Source organism: Amia ocellicauda, chromosome 2 (genome assembly GCF_036373705.1).
Source record: "Amia ocellicauda isolate fAmiCal2 chromosome 2, fAmiCal2.hap1, whole genome shotgun sequence".
Lineage (NCBI taxonomy): Eukaryota > Metazoa > Chordata > Actinopteri > Amiiformes > Amiidae > Amia > Amia ocellicauda.
The window spans coordinates 8,721,693-8,743,014 of NC_089851.1; the positions used below are offsets into that span (position 1 = coordinate 8,721,693).

The 21,322-nt window shown below is 36.4% G+C and overlaps 1 protein-coding gene across 4 annotated transcripts in view; it reads left to right on the forward strand.

The window, feature by feature from the left end:
* Window positions 1-21,322, forward strand: part of pard3aa (par-3 family cell polarity regulator alpha, a) — a 353,698-nt gene that overhangs the window by 265,412 nt on the left and 66,964 nt on the right. For all 4 annotated transcript variants that reach the window (XM_066717599.1, XM_066717607.1, XM_066717623.1 and 1 more), the window contains 2 exons: window positions 12,563-12,691; window positions 20,084-20,347. In XM_066717599.1, coding sequence (XP_066573696.1) covers window positions 12,563-12,691; window positions 20,084-20,347 — 393 coding nt within the window. The remainder of the gene's footprint in view (window positions 1-12,562; window positions 12,692-20,083; window positions 20,348-21,322) is intronic.

The following is a 21,322-nucleotide window of genomic DNA, read 5'->3' on the forward strand; positions in this document are numbered from 1 at the left end:
GATGAATTATTTGATACGATTACAGTCATATGAAATGCTCTTCCCAGAAGACAATGCTTAGTCTGCAAGGCGGGGTGGACACTGGGGCACTGGGCTGTAGATGTTTGCTGCATTGTTATATATTAATTTTATTTATTGTGTGTGTGTGTGTGTGTGTGTGTGTATGTGTGTATATATATATATATAGAGAGAGAATTAAATAAATCCAATGTCATCCCCGGTCACTCAATAGGGTAAATTATGTGCAGAAGACAAGTTTATTATCAAGATGTGCATCTTCCATATGATACATCAGTGTCATTTTGTAGCTGTTAATGGCTAATTATTCTCTTTGTTTTTAATCATTACATGCCTCAGCTGATTGGCACACCTGCCAAAGAGTTTTTCAACTGTTGGCAATTTTCAGCTGAGAGAAGCATAAAGACATGCTAATATGATGAGTGCAAAATAAAGAGAGGGAGAAACAATGCATATTGTACATTCTCGTGATGTTGTCTTACCCTGTAAACTATACCTTCTGTGCAAAACCCCAAAATATGGATTCAGTAAATAATGCAACTAATGTGTTAATTAACAAACTAGACATAGCATATATTAGTATACTAGTATTTGTATCCTGTGTGTGTATGTGTATGTACACACGTTGTAATTTAGCTAAATTCCTAATATGTACCCAAAGTCTTCTAAAATTGTGATTCCTGTGGGGTTTAGAAAAATATAAGGTCTGATTAATGAAAAATCACAATATATAAGCCATTATCTGCATAACATGAGTTCCAGTTGAATCAATAAATGTTTCTTAAAAGTTCAGAAACATTGTACAGGAATGCTTATATATTTAATATTCTATTTTACTAAGTGATACAACATGGCCCTTTTCAAACAAACACACAGAAAATAATGACTTTGCACATCAAAGTAAAAGGATGTGGGAATGAAACATTGTTCTCCATTCTGCAACAGCAATTCCATTACATTTTTAGAACATGTATTTTATAAGTGAGTGAGTGGATACTATTAATAAGGGATTAATCACATTAAATATTTAGTTTTTTCGGCTATATTTGCAAATCACATCACATTTGGCCCCTATGATTCTGAGTAGTTTGGTTGTTTGGAGTGATTTCAGCCCTAAATCGTTATTTGTATGTGTTGTATCTCCCAATGAGATTCTCATTGAACTCAGAAATGGATTTTGTATGTAATGCAAGTAGATTATTAATACAATGCATACAAATAAAAAGAGAAGGCTAAGTACAAATAAATAGGAGGGCTAAAGTAAATAGTTTCCATGTCTATGGAAAGTGGGTGCAAATTGTCAATTTCAGTGATGGTTTTAAATGGAAAATGCATTTAAAACTGAACTTTGTAACTCTGTAGCACAGCTAGGAAATTCAAGAGCACCGACTGGTTAGTGCTCTGTTTCTACCAGTTCAATACAAACCCAATATTGAAGTATTACCATTAAAATCTAATACTGTAATTGGGTTTCAAAAGATTATGTGTTGTGTTTTAGCCCCTGCTGGAGAGGGAAAAGACTAATTGAATTAGAAATTTTCCTTAGATGAAATTAGATACACTGTGTCTTCTACACAGTAGCTTTCAGATTGTCCCAAACATGGTCAAATGCATACATATATTAGAACATGTTTATTGCACATTATGACTGTTGCAGGCCACCTATCATGAGAAATGCACATGATCAGAATGTTTTGTTATTCTGAAAATATGAATGTTTTCTTTTCCCAGCTCTGAATCCTTTTTTTTCTCATTATACTTCAACTTGACTAGTTATTTTCACTTCTGAAGGAGAAGCTTTCACTCTGCCTTTGACGAGTTCATATTAAAAATGGCTGTTATCTTCTCAGTCCCCTTTTGTAGCTAACATCAAAAAAAAAAAATCAAAATCAAGGCCCACACAAATAAATACATAACACATATTTGTGAGTGTTTGAGCTCCAGTGAGGACTCTCTGATCCCAATTTGTTTTGAGGAAAGCTCAAACATTCAGTAACATATAAAATTAAAAAGTGACAATTAAACGGGATGTGTTGACACCGCTGTCTCAAACAAAGGCATTTGTTCTGAAGTGTCAATGAAATGAAGTAATACATATACATTTTCATTTCCATATAGGTGCTCTCCAACATTTTTTTTTCCCCCACCCCTTTTTCTTTCAATGGGCACATTAATCCATTTTTGTCTAAAGACCTGGATAACACTCATTTTGACCAACAGTTTGTGAAACTCGCAATTAACATCCATTCAGAGTCAAAACAAAGACACTTAATTGAATCCTTCTATGATTTTAAGCTTCAGGGCTAATACATGACGCACACACACATCTGTAAGGAATTATTATATTATTTGTCTCATGCCTTTATTTTACAAGACTAATATAAATTCCACTTTGAAGAGTTGTAATAATGATAATGTTAACAAAAACTGTGTGTGTGTCTATATATATATATGTATGTATACATGTTTTCTTTTTAAAAGGTGTCAAGTTACTTTTTTATGTCTCGCTACTCATTCTTTTAAATTGTCATAAAGGGGGCTTAATTGGAGTTCCTCTAGCACTTGATTGAGCATGGGGGGGCTTCAGATATATATTTTCTCCTCCATCTGTATGTGAGCCAGGCTGACCTGTCAGAGAATAACCACCACCACATAGCAGCTGATCTGATATTCCTTCAGCTTGCTTCTTCACTCTGTCAATGAGTTTGAAATAGACCTCCTCTGACATGTGCAGCACCTCCACAGACTACAAATTGGTGTGGAGGACGCGCAGAAAAGGCACGACTGGAGCTCCCACCACCTCCTTTTGCATTTCCAGCTTTCCTAGATTTTACTGACGTTCCTTTCAGTTTAACAATGGGGTCAGATATGCTGCCTGCTTTTGATCATAAAATACAAAGCTCCTCTTTTTGTCAGATTGGTGCGTGTAAAAAACATTGCCTTGATTTCCAAAAGAGAGCAGCACTGGGTTTTCTTTGTTCCAAACTGAACACACGAAATCTCTCTAGCTTTATGTATGTGTGTATATCTGAATGTATGTGTGTGGAAGAATATATGCACAGCTTCATACATTTAATATTAACTTATTACTTACCATTGCCCTGCCCAGCCCACTGTTTTATGTCCTGACCAATTACTTATAAACTACAAAGTCTCTCAGTTCCTCAGGATCTCTTTATTGATGGAAGGGACACTGGAGGTCTATGTATTTCAGTTACATTTTCTTCAGACTGGAAGTATGATCTGACATTACTGAAGGGAAATGAAAGTTTAAGACTCAAAATATTCTGAATGTATTCTAAGAGGAAGCACCAGAGACCATCGCTCTCTGGATCTCTCTCTTCCTTATTTATTATTTGTCTTTTTAAAATGGGCACACACACACACACACACACACACACACACACACACACACACACATTGTCCAGAGGTTTCAATTAACTGAAATACCAAATGTGATTCCAGAATTGGTAGGCTGTGCTATAAAGGAGGTGAAAAATGGAAAAGCACCTGGACATGATGGAATCACAGTGAAGAAGCTGGAGAGGAAATGGAGAAGATTGTCAACTTTTCACAAAAAAGAAATGTCATAAATAAATACCAGATAAATGGAACAATGCAGCTGTTATTCTCACCGGACACAAACAACATCTGAAGAACTATAGGCTTGTTAGTCTGCTTCCCATCTGATACAAACTATTTACAAAGATATAACACATTGCTTTCAAGACATCCTGGACTTCTCCCAAGCAAGAGAACAAGCAGGATTCAGAAATGGATATAACACGATGGATCATGTAAACGTTGTAAGGGAATATGAGCTTCCACTGTGCCTGGGCTTTTTTGAGAACGAGAAAGCCTTTGATTTGGTGCAAACTCAGTCATCAGGGCTCTAAGAAATTGGAAGGAAATTTGAGGAAACCTATATATCTCTTATTGAATATATCTACAACAACGCTACATCAACAATCCGACTCCATCAAGACACTGACCAGGTCAAGATTTGTAAAGGACGACAAGGAGACACAATCTCTCCAAAACTCTTCACGACAACTCTTGAATTACGTGAACAGATACTAGAAGTAGTCAGACATTGTCTAGTTTGGATGACAAGCTCAGTACAGACCGAGATCTTATGGAAGAAAACGAAAGAAGAGTGAAAAGGGGATGGAGTGCATTTGAAAGAAATAACATACTGTAGAAAGGAAATCTACCCACTTGCCTTAAGAGGAAAATATTAGATTTTTTGATGCTACCAATGCTAATGTGTGGCTGTGAAACCTGGTCACTTAATACAAAAATGATACAGAAACTGCACACAAAAGACAAAGGAGCTTGGAGATATATGAATGAGATAGAAAGACATTTCACATTCGTAAATAGAAGTACTTGTCAAACTGAAAGAATTAAAAAGGTTTTGATCGGATATTTCCATCTTTGCAGTGCAGGGAAGAAAGATTAAATGTTTTCAGTATTATTGTTGCAAGTGCAGAGGATCCAGTGCGATCAAAACCAGTATTAAGTATTCATCGTAAGATGCTTTATCTAGGTCACATCATGTAGCAACTGATGCTTGTGAAAGCTCCTTCATCTTCATATATATTCAGTGCCGTTGAACATTCGCTCTCGCTGTTATCGCATATAAAATGACCAGGAAATGAGATTGTGAGAGTGCACTTGCCAAAGGTGACCATTAGACTTTTTTTTGCCCCTCTTTATGGGGCTGATATGAATGTTAAAGCTTGCAAACCGTGAATGCTAGTCCATCCTCATTTGGATTTGTGATTAAAATAAAACAAGTGAATCCTTTATTGCCATTTCCCCTCTCACTTGATCCACTTCCATGACTGTGGTAATAAGTTTTTTCGTTCTTTCTGTTTGACATGAGTCTTTAAAACAGCATTGGCCGTGGCAGACGAGACCATTGGGGTAGTAATAAGGACTATGAAGGATAAATGTTTAATGGAGAAATAATATTTGCCGATGTGTAAAAGTGTGGTGGCAAAGCGGCTTATGGTTTTTAAACTATAATACTTGCAGTGGTGTGCAATAATGTGCGTTTGTTTTCTAATCAAGTAAAATATGTATAAATATTGGGATTTAGATATCACACTGAAATACGCTGCCTCATTGGAAATGCATCTGAAACAGTTTGTTTTGTATATTTATTAGCATCTACATTGCTCCCAAAAACCACAAATATCACCTGCTTTCGTTTTTATTTCTGGGTGTGATGTTTAATCCGCTTGCTTATAACAGCTGGAACGAGAGCTTTCTTTAAAATAGATGGGAAAATCTTGTTTTAAACGTGGAAGAAAATAGAACAATACTGCATTGTTTGTCACAAGCCATAGACAGCCAGAAGTTGAGCCTTTGTTGTGTTTGTTGCTGTTGTATTGTAGAAGGACGAGGAAGAAAAGAGGCCACCAGGCTTGGCATGGCCCAGTGCCAGTCACTACACGCCAAATTTTGGTCTTAAAAGTTAATGTGCAGAAAACAATGGGCTTCTGGAAGAATTATTGTTCATATACTCTATCTACAATATATTTACCTCAATTAAAGGCTAATAAATGTAATGCATTAGGAGAAAAATGCATCTAAAGGTAATTTTAAAGTCAAATCACACAGAAGATATCACAAGTTGCAAGTCTTTTTCTGTTTGGTTTGTTTAATCCAATACACTAATTTGTGCAGCAGTTTTTTTTCTGTTATTTATATATATATATAAATATATAAAAAATTGTATAGTTACGCAAAGGAAATGCCATCTTAGATCAATCTCCGAAAGCGTTTAGTCTGAGTATCAATTGCAGAACTATAAAACCATTGAAAAACAAATGTTGCTTTTTACACGGCTAAGTACAGAAGCAAGCTGGGTTATATAAATAAACCAGGAATCAACGTGTGAGGGGTGATGGATATTTACTTTAGTAAACCTAGTAATTTGAACTTTGGGCCAACAATCAGGGTATTGACTTGGAAAAGTAATGTCATTTCTATATGATTTGTCTTTGTATCTCAGGAACTGTTTTGATATGAAGTTCTGATTTAGGAAGAGAAACTGGTGGTACTAATGTCAATTACTTAATTTACAGTATTATATAATTTCTAAGTCTTATGGTGAGCAGTGTTGTGTGTTTTTTCAGAATTTTCGTGCAGCTTTCATGCTGGCAGGTAATGCAAGATTAATTGACTGCTGAAATCCTAAAACCAACTTGTGAGGAATTATTATTAATCATAATGATAATACCTTCATCATCATCATTATTGAGGTTCTTTCTTGGCACATTGATTGGTGGCATAATAAGTAACACAACTGCCTAATAAATAGTACTAAAGTCTGCATATAAAAAGTAAACTTCAAACAAATAAATAAATAAATCCCAAAGCTACAGTGCTCCATTAGGTGATGCCACCTTTCTTGGAAATTGCCATGAATCTGTCTTGTGTGTCGAGTATACTTTTTAATCTCAATTTGACAGGAAAATGCTGACTGACATTAGAAGTTGCAGATAATGAGATCCACAGGGAAGGTATAATCTTCAGGCAGCTTCAGATAACATCAGCATTAGTTGCCACACAGTATTTTTAAACCTCTCAAGTAACACCTTGGAATAGAAATATCAGAGTGCAGGTGTGTACATTAACACTCCTTAGTCATTAGTCGATGATCAGCGGGTCAAATGTGTGGCCAGATACTGTCCTCATTATAAAAACAATAAACGAAAACTCTTGCTGTACGCTGATCACATCTTGCCTTGAGCCGCAGAATGATTTTCTCTATAATTCTGTGAGTATCTTGTTTATTGCGGCAAATCCCACCTTTTTGCAGCAGGGTGTTGTTAAACCAACAAGACAGAGCCTTTGAATAGCCTTAGGAACATTACAGTTAACTTAGATAAGTATCAAATATTAGGGAGAAATTGATTTGTCTTGTAATTCAGTAAAAATGCATCTACTTCTACTGCTGGTATTAGATTCAATAGTAGTAGTGGTGGTGGTGGTAGCAGCATTTGTAGATATGTTTTGACTAATTATTAGAATTACCCTGCATGAAGGTGCTGATCTTATTTACCTTACTTGTCCTTCACAGATATGTTTTGTACATGACCCATTTCAATAATAGCTCACAGGAGGCCCACAGAGCAGACGTCTGCGCTGCCTTACATTTGATTGGAGAATTAGGATGTAATGATTTTGTTTGCCCTTGAAAATGTATTTCCGAAGATTTCCCAAATTGATAGCTATCGTCAATGTCCTCCTATAAAAGCACGCCCACATGTATTCTGTCACATTAGTTGTCTCAAATGGACAAATGGATTTGTTGTAATTGCCACTTAATCTCCAAAAGATATTCCAAGGAGGTACAAGATGTATAATTTGTAAGCATTTCTTCCTGTCTGGTAAAGGTTTATGAAAATGAGTTTAAATGTTGTGGAATTCATTTCCTTTTAACACAACAGCATTGTAAAGATTGTAATTCTTAGCGGACTATGATCTCTCTGTTTATATCCATATACGTTCATGGCAGGCCATGAACACAGCATCAAAACACTGGACTGGATGGCAGCCAGTCTTAGAATATACCGTTTCAAAAAAGTTATCAGTCACTATTTTAATTAACATTAATCTCTGTTTTGTTATTGCTTTTTATAGTTTCTGCGGCCTGTCTTAGGTTTTATCACAGTCTGCCAAGAAATTATATTCATAGTCTAGTTCCTGACTCCAACCACACACTAATTTTAATCTCCTGGAGCTGTTTTTATAATTGCTGCCTTCATTGAGTAATATATTTTTGATGCATAAAATTAGCTGAAAATAAATGTCACTTGGTCATTAATTGGTGTAAAATTGTAAATGAAGCACACGTTTTAAAGTTGAATGAGTAATAGTTACACAAAGGAAACATAATCTCAAGGGCTAACAGTGTTGTCTGCCTTATTCACAGGACTTAGATGAGCCCCGGTATATTTGGCTTAAATAAATTTGTGAACTGTGGTTATAATCCTCATACAATTTTCATATGAATCCCCCTTATTTTTAATGAGGGAAAGGAATTTAACATGCTTCATGAAAGATAATCAATGATATGTTATTGTGTGTATAGCACTAAAATGTGTGGACACTTGTACTGTATCTAATCTTTAATGTATTGGTAGAAGTCTTTCTACTTTGTGATTCATGAGTGGGTCAAACTTGTGATTCGGTGCAACCCGTTCTTGTTTAAGCGTTTTTTTGTTTGTTGAATAGTGCATTTATTTATTTATTTTACCAAGAGTATAATGCATTTTAGATTAACAGCTATCCATATATACAACAGTGTAATGGATGTAATTTAATTATGGTAGTGAGGTGACATCATAAATGGTGTTGTGGTGTGGACATAGCATCCACATACCCGGTATTGGATAGCGCCTTCTGTTTTGTCCTGACAGCCATTATGATTAATATTGTTAAGAAGGACAGATCAGTTGATCACAGCACAGCACTTTCACAGCTTTAGGATTGTGTTTAATGTGTGTGTTATACGTGCAAAAACCTGTTCTCTTCAGTGTTTATGTATGTTTGCTTCAACGGAATTCCTCACAAGGTTTTGTTTGGAGCTGGCAGGTATTTGTGTGTTCATTAGTCATACTTTTTTGTCTACTATTCAGTAATTGTCCGTAAATGTATTTTTGTTCTCTTGAAGTCCAGGAATGGGAGATTGGTATCTGGTTTGTCATGAATAACATGAAAATATTCCCAGAACCCAGAGTGAATCAATGTATCATCAGTGTTCAATGCAAATTAGTGTTTAGCAAATCGGTGAAAAAAGGCAATAGACTTTTACACTGTTCGATTTGCCTAAATGTGCGCCCTTTGTATTTCTATATATTAAAGTCCCATATTCATGTTTAGGAAGTACACTTTACATAATTACACACTTAACTTGTACAGACATTAATAGAGAACAAACATACTGACTTTTAAACTAGACCAAATCAGAAAGTTGTTAAAAGCACAGGATATAAATGAGCGCCACAGAAGCACAAGTTTTACAGCAGAAAATGTAAGTGATTAAAAACATCAGTGCAACCAAAACTTTGTCTTCGACTAAAACTGCTCATTCAGGCCAACTGTATGTTTTGTTTTTACTACTGAAAGCACCTGAGGTAATGAGTTTCATTGAAATGTGAGCTGGTGCTGGGTTTGTGTTTTTCTGATTTGTCGTGAAGTGACCCAGTTCCTGAATGCAATAATATGTGCAGAGAGAGCAGTTTCACATTAAGGATTATTGTTGAAATCTACCGCTGTCAAGTGGATTAGTTGGCATGCCCTGTCATAAGTTCTGGAAATAACCACATTGTCTTAAGAATTATGTATCCTGTAATTTACTGTAACATTGTGTATCAACAATGATGTACTATAGATGTCAACACATTAATGCTCACAGCTGTATTACAGAAGAATACTGTTCTACAATATTGGGAAGGAGAAGTCTTTAACTGCAAAACCACGGCTGTTCTATTTGTGCATACCATAATCTATTACTTCATTGTTTTGACTAAATACACACATTTGCTTCATTTGACATTACTGAAAACGCAGGTGTTTTGAGGAAAAGTACACAAAATCAAATTTTATTTACAAGCAGTGATTTACTTACCTTGATACATTTTTTTTTTTTAATTTAAATTTGATTACGGGAAATTAATTTGATTATTTTTATTCTTTTCCCTCAGTATTAGTTAGGATATTGAATGACACTGCATCTCTATTGAGCATTTAAGTTATTTTTCCTAGCAGTTTGACATGATTTGGTTTGTTACAGGTTCAGCGGTTGGAGACCTGTGAAAGACGATTTCTTCATTTTAAAACATTGCAACATGTAAAAATACTCTTTGTAGATTTAAACAATGAGAATTCCAAAATCTCCATAGTATACTAATTAGTTACATTAATAAGCCGTCACATGATTGTTCACTTCTGACCTTGTAAAGTGCTCAGTATAACAAAAGAAGCTAATAGACACGTGCAGAGTGAACCCTTGTCATTCATCGCACACAGGGCCCAATCAATCCCTCATTATTATCAGGCTTATTCAAGCACACATCGCAGCCACATTATTCCCCGTGATCATCCCCTTCGCTTGTTATCATTTGCAATTTGTCGCATTTATGGTGTGAGGAAGAAAATACTGATCGCCGTGCTGAAGAGAATGATATCGATGATTGATTACAGAACAAGCATCACAGAAGTATGTAGTTTAAGAATAAATATAACTTCTCCATCAGTGGTATTAAAGCATTTCCAAGTTGATCAAATAAGTGGTTTTTTTTTTTTAATGATATCGCATCAGTTCAGGTGTGACAAGGGTGGGTGTGAATGAATACAAGTCTTTACAGTTGGAATCTGTCACCTTTGATCTTTGATTCATAGCAGCAGGTTTATTTTTATTATGATCTTTCAGTGTTTGTGTGTCAAGCCTTAGTAAAGCAATTTGTTGATTAATTAATCAGTTAATGTATTTGCATTACAGAGCCCGAGTTCTAATATAATTTATAAGCTCCTATTCAGAAAGTGAGATCACAGCAGCTGCATCATGAGATCTGTATATATATATATATTTATAGGAGGAGAGAGTCACCTGGTCATAGTGGGGGAGTCTGCATTTCATTAAAAAATAATAATAACACATTGTCATCTTTTTAAAGTATTTTCCATTTTCATAAATATATCCTATTTAATCATTTAAATTCATGCCTGCCTCAAGGAAGTATGGTAATCCTCGAATGCGATTTCCTTTTTGCAATCCCAAACTTCAATGGCAAGCCTTAGCACAAAATAACCTAAAACATTTAAATTGAAGTGACTATATAGTATATGCAAAATGGACAATATTTGAATGTAATTGACTTCCACTGCTCTGTCTACAAATAAAATTAGATTTTCAAAATTAATGTGGTCCATATTAATGTCTGCAAATGGACCAATCTTCGTAGGTATAGCCAGCCAATAATAACCCAGCCTTCTGGAGTATATTAATTTTGTTTTTTATTATTATTATTTGGGGGGGAGAACTCATCTGAATATATTTATTTTTAGTTCATTATACTACTAGGCAGGCCATTCTATTAATACATTTTTACATTGCAAAATAAGCAAATGAATAAGTTAATCAGTAGTACTACACTGATTTTTTTATTTTTTTGGAAGGCCACGCAATGTTAAATATTGCCATATTATATATTCTGAATTGAAGACCACAGTAAAACGACACCTCAGATATGAAATAAAGCTTCAAAGGCTCTCCACTCTATTAGCCATCAAGCTTATATATGGTAGTTCAGTCACACATATATTGTCTAATTCAAGCTTTTATTCCTGTTTTGCAAATTCCCCAAGGACTATTTACCTTGTCTTTCCTGGTTATATTGTGAGTCCCAGCACAGCTGGCTGTGTCAGGCAGGGAGCTTGAAGGAAATAACATTCCTTGGGAAATTTTAAAAAGCATGTTGTTATGAGCTGAATCGCTCGGCCGTACGTCTTCATAACTGTGTTCAGATATTTTAATAAACAGCCCTGAACTCCATGTATGTCAGCTGCCAGTGCTGTAAAAAGCACACCTAGGTCTTGAGTCATGTTACACCTCAACCGACTCCTGTGATGAATATAGAGATTCAATTTACATGAATCAAGTTCAGTGACGGAGCATCTATAGCAATTAGAGTGCCAGGAACCTGAGAAGTGTCATCACTCACACTTCTCTGCCAGGCAACTGGGCTCTTCATTTACAGATCAGAGCTAAACCGCCCAGAGTTATAATGCGTCAAGCACAGTCGGGGTACGTTTTCAGTTCTTCTGTGGTGCTTGCATTATCACACTGTCATTCAAATGTAAAGTTTGCGTTTGAAATAAAATTGCAATTCTGTTTAATTGAATATTAATTTATTATGAACACCACCATGGGCTGTTAGTCTGTAGTGGCAGCATTGTGGAGTAGCGGTTGGGGCTCGGAAATCCCCAGCAGAGGGTCGTGGGGGCACTGCTGTTGTACCCTTCAGCGAGGTACTTGCCCTAGATTGCTCCAGTAAAAACCCAACTGTGTTCATGGGTAATTGTATGTAAAAAAAAATAATGTGATGTCATAAGTTCTGCATAAGGGCATCTGCTAATATTAATAATAATTGCCTTTGTCACATTCTTTGAGAGATGAGCACCTACATTTTTCTGCTAAAATATATATTACCCATTTTCAGGAAAAATATAGTTAACGCATCTTGGTATAATTAATGTGTAATTCTGTGGATTTCCTTCATTGTCTAACATTGCAGACAGTGTTGTATCTCTGTTTCTCACGTGTGTAACTCTGCTGTCACAGATAATACAGATACTCTGCCGTCTCTGACAGTTTCATTTCCTACAGGTATTTCCACTAAGGAATCGGAACAAACTAATTAAAACTGCAGCTGAAGATGCACTTGTTACTAAAGATTTTACAAATACGAAAATTATTTCAGATTGGAAACCTTACCCTCATGTATGTTTCCTTCAATGACTCCAGGTTTGGCAAGCACCGCAAGGACGAGAGGCTGGGAGACAAGATAGAGCGCAAAGGTTCGAGCAAGGCTAAAATGGATGAGACGCAAGTGTCCGAAGAAGAGACATTGCGCATGAAACTGGAACAGGAGCGGTGAGTGTGTAGTACCTGTGTAATTAAGATAGTGGGCCTATGGGTTATATTCCTGAAATTCTGTGAAACCATGTTAAACCATATTGTTCATTTCAAGTATCAAGGCTGTCTCCTCTTAACATTTAATTGATCACTAATCAAATACATTTTGCCGTTGCATGGACCTGACCTGTTTAATGACATTTGACTCTGATGACCTTCAAATTAAAAATAAATTCAAATTTCCGTTCTACGCCAAAGACACGTTCACAGAGTTATTTAACAGGATATGCTAGTGTTTTTCCAGAGCATCATGATGTGTCTTTTATACACGTGGATTTTATATAAGCAGACTCCTGTCAGTTTCCATTTCTGAAAGATATTAGCGTTACATATTGTCAGCCATCTCATTCTTGGTTTCTGTCAGTAAATGTATTCTGTCAGTAAATGTTTTTTTCCCAGCTCATCATATGTCTGATGTGTTCCACCGCAATGTATTATTCATACTTCCTTAAAGGTAAATATGTAAATTGCATTCTGTTGTAAACAAAGTGCATGGTATTGAAGAACGGAGTGACCTCTATATTCCTGGTTATTACCATAGTATTGGTTACTCACAAAATTATTTGTTTCAAAGCTACTTTGCTGCAAAAATGTAAATGATGAATCCCCCACTGCCGCAGTGGTATATACATGCACAGCAACACTTGGACTGTGTCTGAGAACACTGCCGACGCGCCCCAGAGACCCGGGCTTTCCAGAAGCCAACTCCTTTGTTTCTTTAACAAGTGTGTGTAAGAGGAATAAAACAAAGGGGGGGCTAAAAATATATATTTTGCATAAACAGCCTGTTCCTTATTTGTCTGGGTTTTCTCTTGCATAGAAAATTCATTTTCTTGTGTCATTTGTTTCCGTTATGGATGTCTTGCCCTGCCTCTTCTGCATTGTAAATGAGAGCAGCTTTCAATCCGGCTCTCGACTCAACTCGAATTTCTGTGGCTTTAATGATGTTATTCTTCTGGGAAATTGGCCCTGTAATAATGAACTTACAGCGTATGAGAGACCGAGAATACAAATCCTCAGAGTTCATGGAACAAGTTAGTTATCCATTTAAAAATATCAATTATTACCGTATTTTTGTGTAAAGTTATTATACACCCAACTACGGATTGAATTATAATGTGCTTACGGCGGCTATTCTAAAGACAAACACGCAGATTGATTAGGAAAGTCTAGTCCATCTTAATGTATTATGAAATTATAGACCTTCTGCTTTGATAACTGCTGTGGCTTTCAAAAGCAAATGTATGCCTACGAGATGTACCGAAACCCACTGTACATGGATGGGCCACTGCCGGTACGCTGTGCTTTAATGATACGTTTTAGAATTAATCCGAGAAGACATTTTGACAGGTGCCTTTAGTTTTCTGAAAAGGAAGTCAGTCAAAAGGTTAGGCAGTTTAATTTTAATACCCTGTCATTACCTGGAAATCCCTGTGATTTACAGTAGAAAGTAAGCTGATTTTACATGTTATACATGAAAACATTTTTAGAACAGTACAGCTCTGTAGCCTCATTGAAGTTTATGGATGAGGGTTACAAAGAATTAGGTGTATATATCTCTCCTGAGCACTAAAACCATTTTTATATATCCCTCACGTCACTGTTACCAAGGCATTTTATTAGCTTTATGACCCGATATACAAAAAGAAACCACACCAACTTTGTCAGTGATGGATCATTTTAATTTGCCATAATCCCTAAAATTATCTTCAACTGCTATGTTTTCAGATGCTGTGAGAGGATTTCCAAAAAGAGGTTCTACCTTTGTTTATTGCTTTGTATTAGACACACATGCACGCACATGCACACACCGGCAGTCAAAATAATGGGGTCACCTGAAAATCTTAATCAAATCCTGCTGAGGAAGTACTGCTACACATATTTCACTGGCATAACCAAACATTTGTTAAACGGTGGACATGTTTTACTGGTGTTTTATATCCAATAGTCCCATTAAACTATGAGCCCATACAGGGTTGTTTATTGAAACCCCAGGGTTCTAAAGAAGCAGGTAAAATCTAATTATCATGTATCTCGACAATAGAGTCGAAATAATGTAATCAAGTATTTGTTCATGACTTAATAGAGTACAGGGCACAATCAGCTAATACAGAATATACATACGTGTCCTGACAATTGGAAAAGATCCCTGGTTTCTCAAACCTATCGAAGCAGGATATCTCTCCACTAATATGTCCAAACTCCCACTAAACCGAGCATATGTGTAAAAAAGAATTCTCATATTGAAAGGTAGATGAAACATTGTTATAATACTCACACATGCACAAAAGCACACAGTTATGTAAAATATTGTTTTTCCAATCAATCATGGTACACAACATTTGCTTTTCTCACAACCTTAATGATTCAATGCCATTAACTGCAGCCTTTAAGTAACCGAAATACAAACAAACCAGTATAGTAACCAATGTATAATAATGCTGTTGCTGAACTTCATCTTAGGACTGTATTGTTTGCATTTCATCTCATAGCTTGGCACTCTGTTTACCGAGCGCATACGCTTATGCAGCCCATTTAAGATGTCCTTTCTTTTGTAAATACATTTGACAAGTGACTCTACTCCTTATTCACCTTCCTGCCATAGACCGAAAGCGTCTTCATACATAACAGAAAGAAAAGAGAAGTTGTGCAATGTTGTTGTCTTATCTTTTCAGAACCACAAAGCAGCAAATCAGTCTTTTATACCCCTTGATCTGAACATTTTCCTGTACTAAAATTAGAAATCCTTAGTGCTCGTTTCCTTTTGTTTGTTTCAGTTCCTGCAGGCTCCATGCAACCAGCAGAACATTGTTTTTCTTTCTCTTAGATGTTCAAATTAATGTAACAGTGTAGTGATTGGTGTAGCTAGTGACCTTATCCTACACAAAATGCTAATATATAAGCAGCTACATTGTAAACAGCCATGCACATTCACTTAACATAAACAGATTACATTTCATATACATGGAAACTGTTCAGATTGTTTCCCGAAAACATTGTTACTGCCTCCCATGTTTTTTATAAGAACAAAATTGAATATAGCTGTGATTTTACATTGGTAAACAACCAAACCCCTTTCTTCCCTGTATATGCTCTTAAAATATATATTTTTTTGCTTCTAAAACATCAATGGCGTTTAAAAAAAAAAAAAAAAAAAAAATCAGTTTAGTATTCTTTGTTTTGTCCATTTATTACATTTATTTCAATATATAAGATTGTTTTTATTTTTATTTTATATCATCATAACTGGAATCAAAGGCCTGATTGCATTTATGACTAGAGATTTGCCATCGACACCCAATATCTAATTATTATGTTACATTCAAAGTGAACAAACTGATATTCAGAAAAGTTCACGAAGTCTGATGGCAATAGTAACCTAACCTCAAATGGCTGTTTCATTACTGGATTATCAATATAATTTTACAGATCGGATTTCTTTCAGATTTGTGAGCTTTACAAAATCGTATATTGAGTAAGTTCTGTAAGAGAAAAGAAGAACAGTCAGTGTGTGCTTGTAATTAACATTTTGAAATTGGAAGAATTCAGGAGATGTTGATTTTTATAAGCAATGAGACTTAGCGTAGGACTTTTCCCCACTGTGTACTGTAATAACATAATCAGATTATTAGCAATTCATTATACATTTGATGTTAATCTCCTCCAGTGGAGTATGTAGTTATAATAAGAATTGTATTTTTTTTCTTTCTTTACTTTAAAACCAGGTTTGGGGAAATGCAGCATTCCACCTGAGCAGCAAAACAAATTCAGACCTGACACGTTACTTACCTGTTGTTCTTAAACTATTTGTATGTGGATGAGTTCACAGTTGGTAATGTTAACGCCAAATAAACTAGAAGTGATGGGCTGGGATTATAAAAGATCCTAATAGTTCTGATACCTTCAAGAGATACTCAGTACATAAATGGGGTGAGAATAAATCGTGCATAATAAACCATACATCTTCCAACATTTTACTCTGTAAAACAGTTCCTAGGGATCTTTTCCGAACACGTCCACTGATAACGGCAATTTGTAAATGCTGCTTCGTGATTAAACTCACATGGCCTTTAACTTCCCTCCTGCTTTAAAGCAAGAGCTCCTCTGAACGTGTCCAGAGAGCTGTGACCCGGAGGAAATGCCTGTCTCAAGCATTGTTTAAACTCAAGGTTAAAAGGGAACTTTTGAGTGGTGATTATTTTTCCTCTCCCCTTTTCTATTAACATACACCGCACAGCCTATGCTCAAGTGTGAAATTCCTGCACACCTTTGTGTAAGCGTACTGTGGCAGCTGTGTTGACCCTTCAGCGACCCCTCATAGCTCAGGAAGAATGGACCTGGTCAGTAATTAAAGCTTGCCATGGGTATTGGATCCCCAAAGGTAAAGCGTTTTACAAAGAGCATCCTGTCGAAATCCTGCCCCAGGGTGTGGCCAACCATATGTCTGAGGCAGAGACGCGCTCTGAGCTCAGCTCCCTTTAGTGACATTTCTGTGCATTATTGCGATTGCTTTTCAAATATTCTGCTAATGAATAAAAGTGTTACTGAAGCATCTGTGTCTTCAGGTTTTCCTCTTAATTATACTGCCTCTTTTTAATTAGAAGAGCCCTGCCATTTTCAGCACCAAGAGCCTTGGAATTTCATTTTTTAATTAGCTTTGGGTGCAAAAGTCACAAAGTAAGATTTATTTACAAACGTTTTCTTTCATTCTTTACCAGAGTCTGTTTGGGGAAAATACATTTCATTATCCTTTGTGCAAATGTTTATTTATATATTTTTCTCTAAATTACAAGACTTGCCTGATGTTATTTCTTATTTAGAAATTATGCAACTAATTTCAGCAAGAGTTATCGTAATTACCTGTGGTCAAAAACCCTTATCTTTTCTGAAATAAGAAGGTGGCTGTTCATCCAAAAGACTATGTAATATGTAGATGAATGTGCTCCTTTGTGTTGACATCATGCTGGGACATTAATTGTTTAATATTGTTAAGGCATGCTTTTTCCCGCTAAGCCAACATGACCTCTTTCTACAGACTAGTGTACAGATTATTACGATAACCCGAGACACACAGACATGGAGCAACACCCGGTCAGTTTTATATGTTTTATCCAGTCTATCTTTAGTCTGAGGGATGATTGAGGATGCTGATTAAGACTTCCCCTGTTATTAGCCTGAACAATTGCCAGAACCCCAGGCCTGGTCAACACTAAAACTTAAAGCTAATTCCTTCTGACTCCGGGACAATACCTGAGGTTTGGCAAATATCGGTCTCTTGTATGTAGGTAAGATATACATTTGTGATGTCTGCTGCTTCTAGTCAGAGGTGAGAAACACAAAAGATGAATCAGATGATTTTATAGTTTTCCGTTTGACCTCATACAGAAACCACCATTGCACTTTAACGTAAAAATAATTTCAGGACGACGACGGTCTTTTTTTTTTTTTTTCTATCCTTTGAGTCTCTTTTTAATTGTTCCAGCCTTGTCTTAACATCGGCCTATCTTACTGTCAGAGCCGTGACACCCATTTGCACTGATGGAAAGAATCCCAGCAGGGTTGCGTTTCTCCCCGTGATGGCAGTTTGATTGTAAAGTTTATGATGCATTCTCTAAATGGTTGACTTCAATAGGTTTAAAAAATAAATGAGAAAAGCAGTTAGTGAGGTATCAAAATATAAAAGATGTTTAAAGACTTATGGTGTTACGCAACAGGTATGAGGGACTGTCAGAAGAAAAAAAAAATCAAACATTTTGTAATAAATTAATGTTCTATATTTGAGGCAGAGATTTGTTATTTCTCGCCACACAGAGAGTAATTGATATGAGGTTAGACTTATTGTTGAAAGGAACACAATCCCCAGGTTTCTGGATATAAAGGTCTTGCATTTTATTTTATTTCTCCCATTTATCTATAACTGGTAACAATTTCAATGGAAGACCTGTGAAATCTGAGGTAGCCTACAGACCTGATTCAGTTAAGGACAGATGATTCTCAAGGCCAAACTTGAGCCCCACTGGAGGGAAGAAAGAAAGGAAAGGCAATCCCCAACTTGAAGACGCTTGTTGACCTGTGGGATCACTCTATGAGTAAAATTAGGTGTCTTCTTGCAGCAAAACCCATCTGGAATGAGTAAGAGCAACTCTGCCGGACAGGGTCAAGCAGCAGGACACCATCCTCTGTCCTCATCAGCATTCCCAATGAGATGATAATATTTTTATTCTGAAGTATCAGCTTTCTTTCCTCCCAGCACAATATTGTCTTAAAAGGACTTATTCATACAAGCCTCCTTGAAGGAGTAAGAATAGCTCAATGGTCCTCTTGTATGAAACATCGCAGAACAGACATTGAGGAAAAGGAAGGGGGTATTGGAAAAAGATCAGAAAGTCTTCTTTTCCTATATGTGTTTTTTGTGTGAGGCTCTTGGGAGTGTTCAACCACTCCACTCAGGAAGATATTCTGCTACTGATAGACAGAACACTAGACCACCACATGTTTTTTTTATCTGCCATTATTGTTAAATGAAAAACACTACTCGTGCATGCCGAGAGGAGGAACGTGCTGTCGTTATTGGAAAAGGGGTTTATGGAGATTTTTAAAAGGTTTAAAAAGAATCCTCAAATTCTAAGGTGGTATCCTGTAAGTAAATGATCTTTAAAGAGGTTTAAGAATCGAACTCGGTAAATTAAAGAATGTGATCCCCTTTTTTCATCTTAGAACACACAGCACAGAAGACATAAGAAGAAAAAACATTTGTAAAAGCTGCATTTTATTCCGGGGTCTGTCCTCAAGCTGCTGTCTGTTTGACTTCACTCGTGTACCTTGAAGTGACTGAATCACCTGCAGCTGTTTAGACCTGGGTGCCATTGCTCCGGCGACTAGAGACTGAGACGCACCCCTGCACTGAATGCATGTATAGCTCTTGGACCTAAACGTACAACTTTAAAAACCTTTTTGGATGTGAAGAGATCAAAGAGCTTTCACAGAAGTTTTTTGGCGAGATTCTGATATGATAGCACATTTGTATTCCTTTCTAACTTCCAACAAAGTAAGCACACTTCTGTGGCTGCAGAAGTATTAATCTTTTAGGCATCATTTGATTTCAGTCACTGACACTTTCATCACTGGTTTCATTCAGTATTGGCCTAGAACACAACCCTCAACGCATTCTGCATTGCAGCATCGTTTTGTGAAGGATTAGGAACTCCGATGGCGTATTTCTTTAGCAATGCACGCGTGCTATGTAGAAACATTTAAGAATTCATATTTAATGGATTGTGAATCCTGATTTTAATGTAAAGTGTTAATGCTGATTATACTTAAATATTACACTCTCTTCTTCCGCTCTAGAATTCAAGCGAAAACCAGAGAACTCCGGGAGAGGCAAGCTCGCGAGAGGGACTATGCCGAGATCCAAGATATCAACCGGACATTTGGATCCGACGAGGAGCCCACGTACGCTGGCATCGGCTCGTTCGAATCGTCAATGGACAGTGGGCACAGCATTTCTCTACACAACCAACCACAGAGCCCCAGAGAAGACGCCCAGCCCATCGAGGCGCTGTACGCGCAGGTCAACAAGTCTCGCAACGGACGCCCTCCCTCCTCCGAAAGGTAGGCGTGGTCCTGTAATAGCAGCAGTAATAATGGTTCTTTTAAAAGTCAGAAAAAGGACTGACCTTTTTCACGATTCAAACCAGATGGTGCCAGGAAACATAATACTGGAGGTATATCCCTTGTGCTCATCTGTGCAGCCCACGCTCACTGCAATTTAAAGCAGCAATAATTCTCAGGGAGTGAAAATTTAATAAAGTGACTTCATTACCCATCTCAAAGCCACCACCCCGACAAGGTTTGTTACCGGACTGCATCCAAATCTGTCAAGATCTTATACTTTAAGCATTATCATCATTGAGATGCGCCATTATTATTGAGGGAAACCAACATTATAATTAATATACAGATAATCAGGTTATTAGACTCCATGGAAAATATATTTAGAAAGAGCTAAACATTTCCTGTGTAAAATAAATTTAATTTATAGAAATAAATAGTCCATATTTTACCCAGATGAATGAATCCATAGCAATTAAAAGGTGAACTAGTAGTAATAGGGAGAATGACTGACTGGTTTTCTTGTCATCACTAAGACTATTCTCTTTTAATTTCACCCTTCATACAGTTATTTACTGGACCGTTTTGTTTGAAAACCAAAAACCGCTAAATGTACGGCTTCTAAAGTGTCTGGAATACAGTGGGAGTGTTTTCATGAAAACTAGTGAAGGAAGAAAAGCAACAAATGATAATATAATATAAACAGAGTAAAACTTGATTTGAATGCTCTTTCATACCCGCTGACAGTCAGGAGGAGGAAATCTGTCGCTCTGTGGTTTACTGATAAATCAAACAATGACCAGAAAGATGGCAAATTATTAAACAATGTCTTTTACTTTTGTTTCATTTTCTTTCTAGTTTTGTATCATAATTATTTAATGATTGCACTGTATTCAGGTCCCCAACACAAGGAAGGGAGTGAAAGAAAACACCAGAGTATTTATTTCTTGTTATGTAAAAACATACGGAACAATA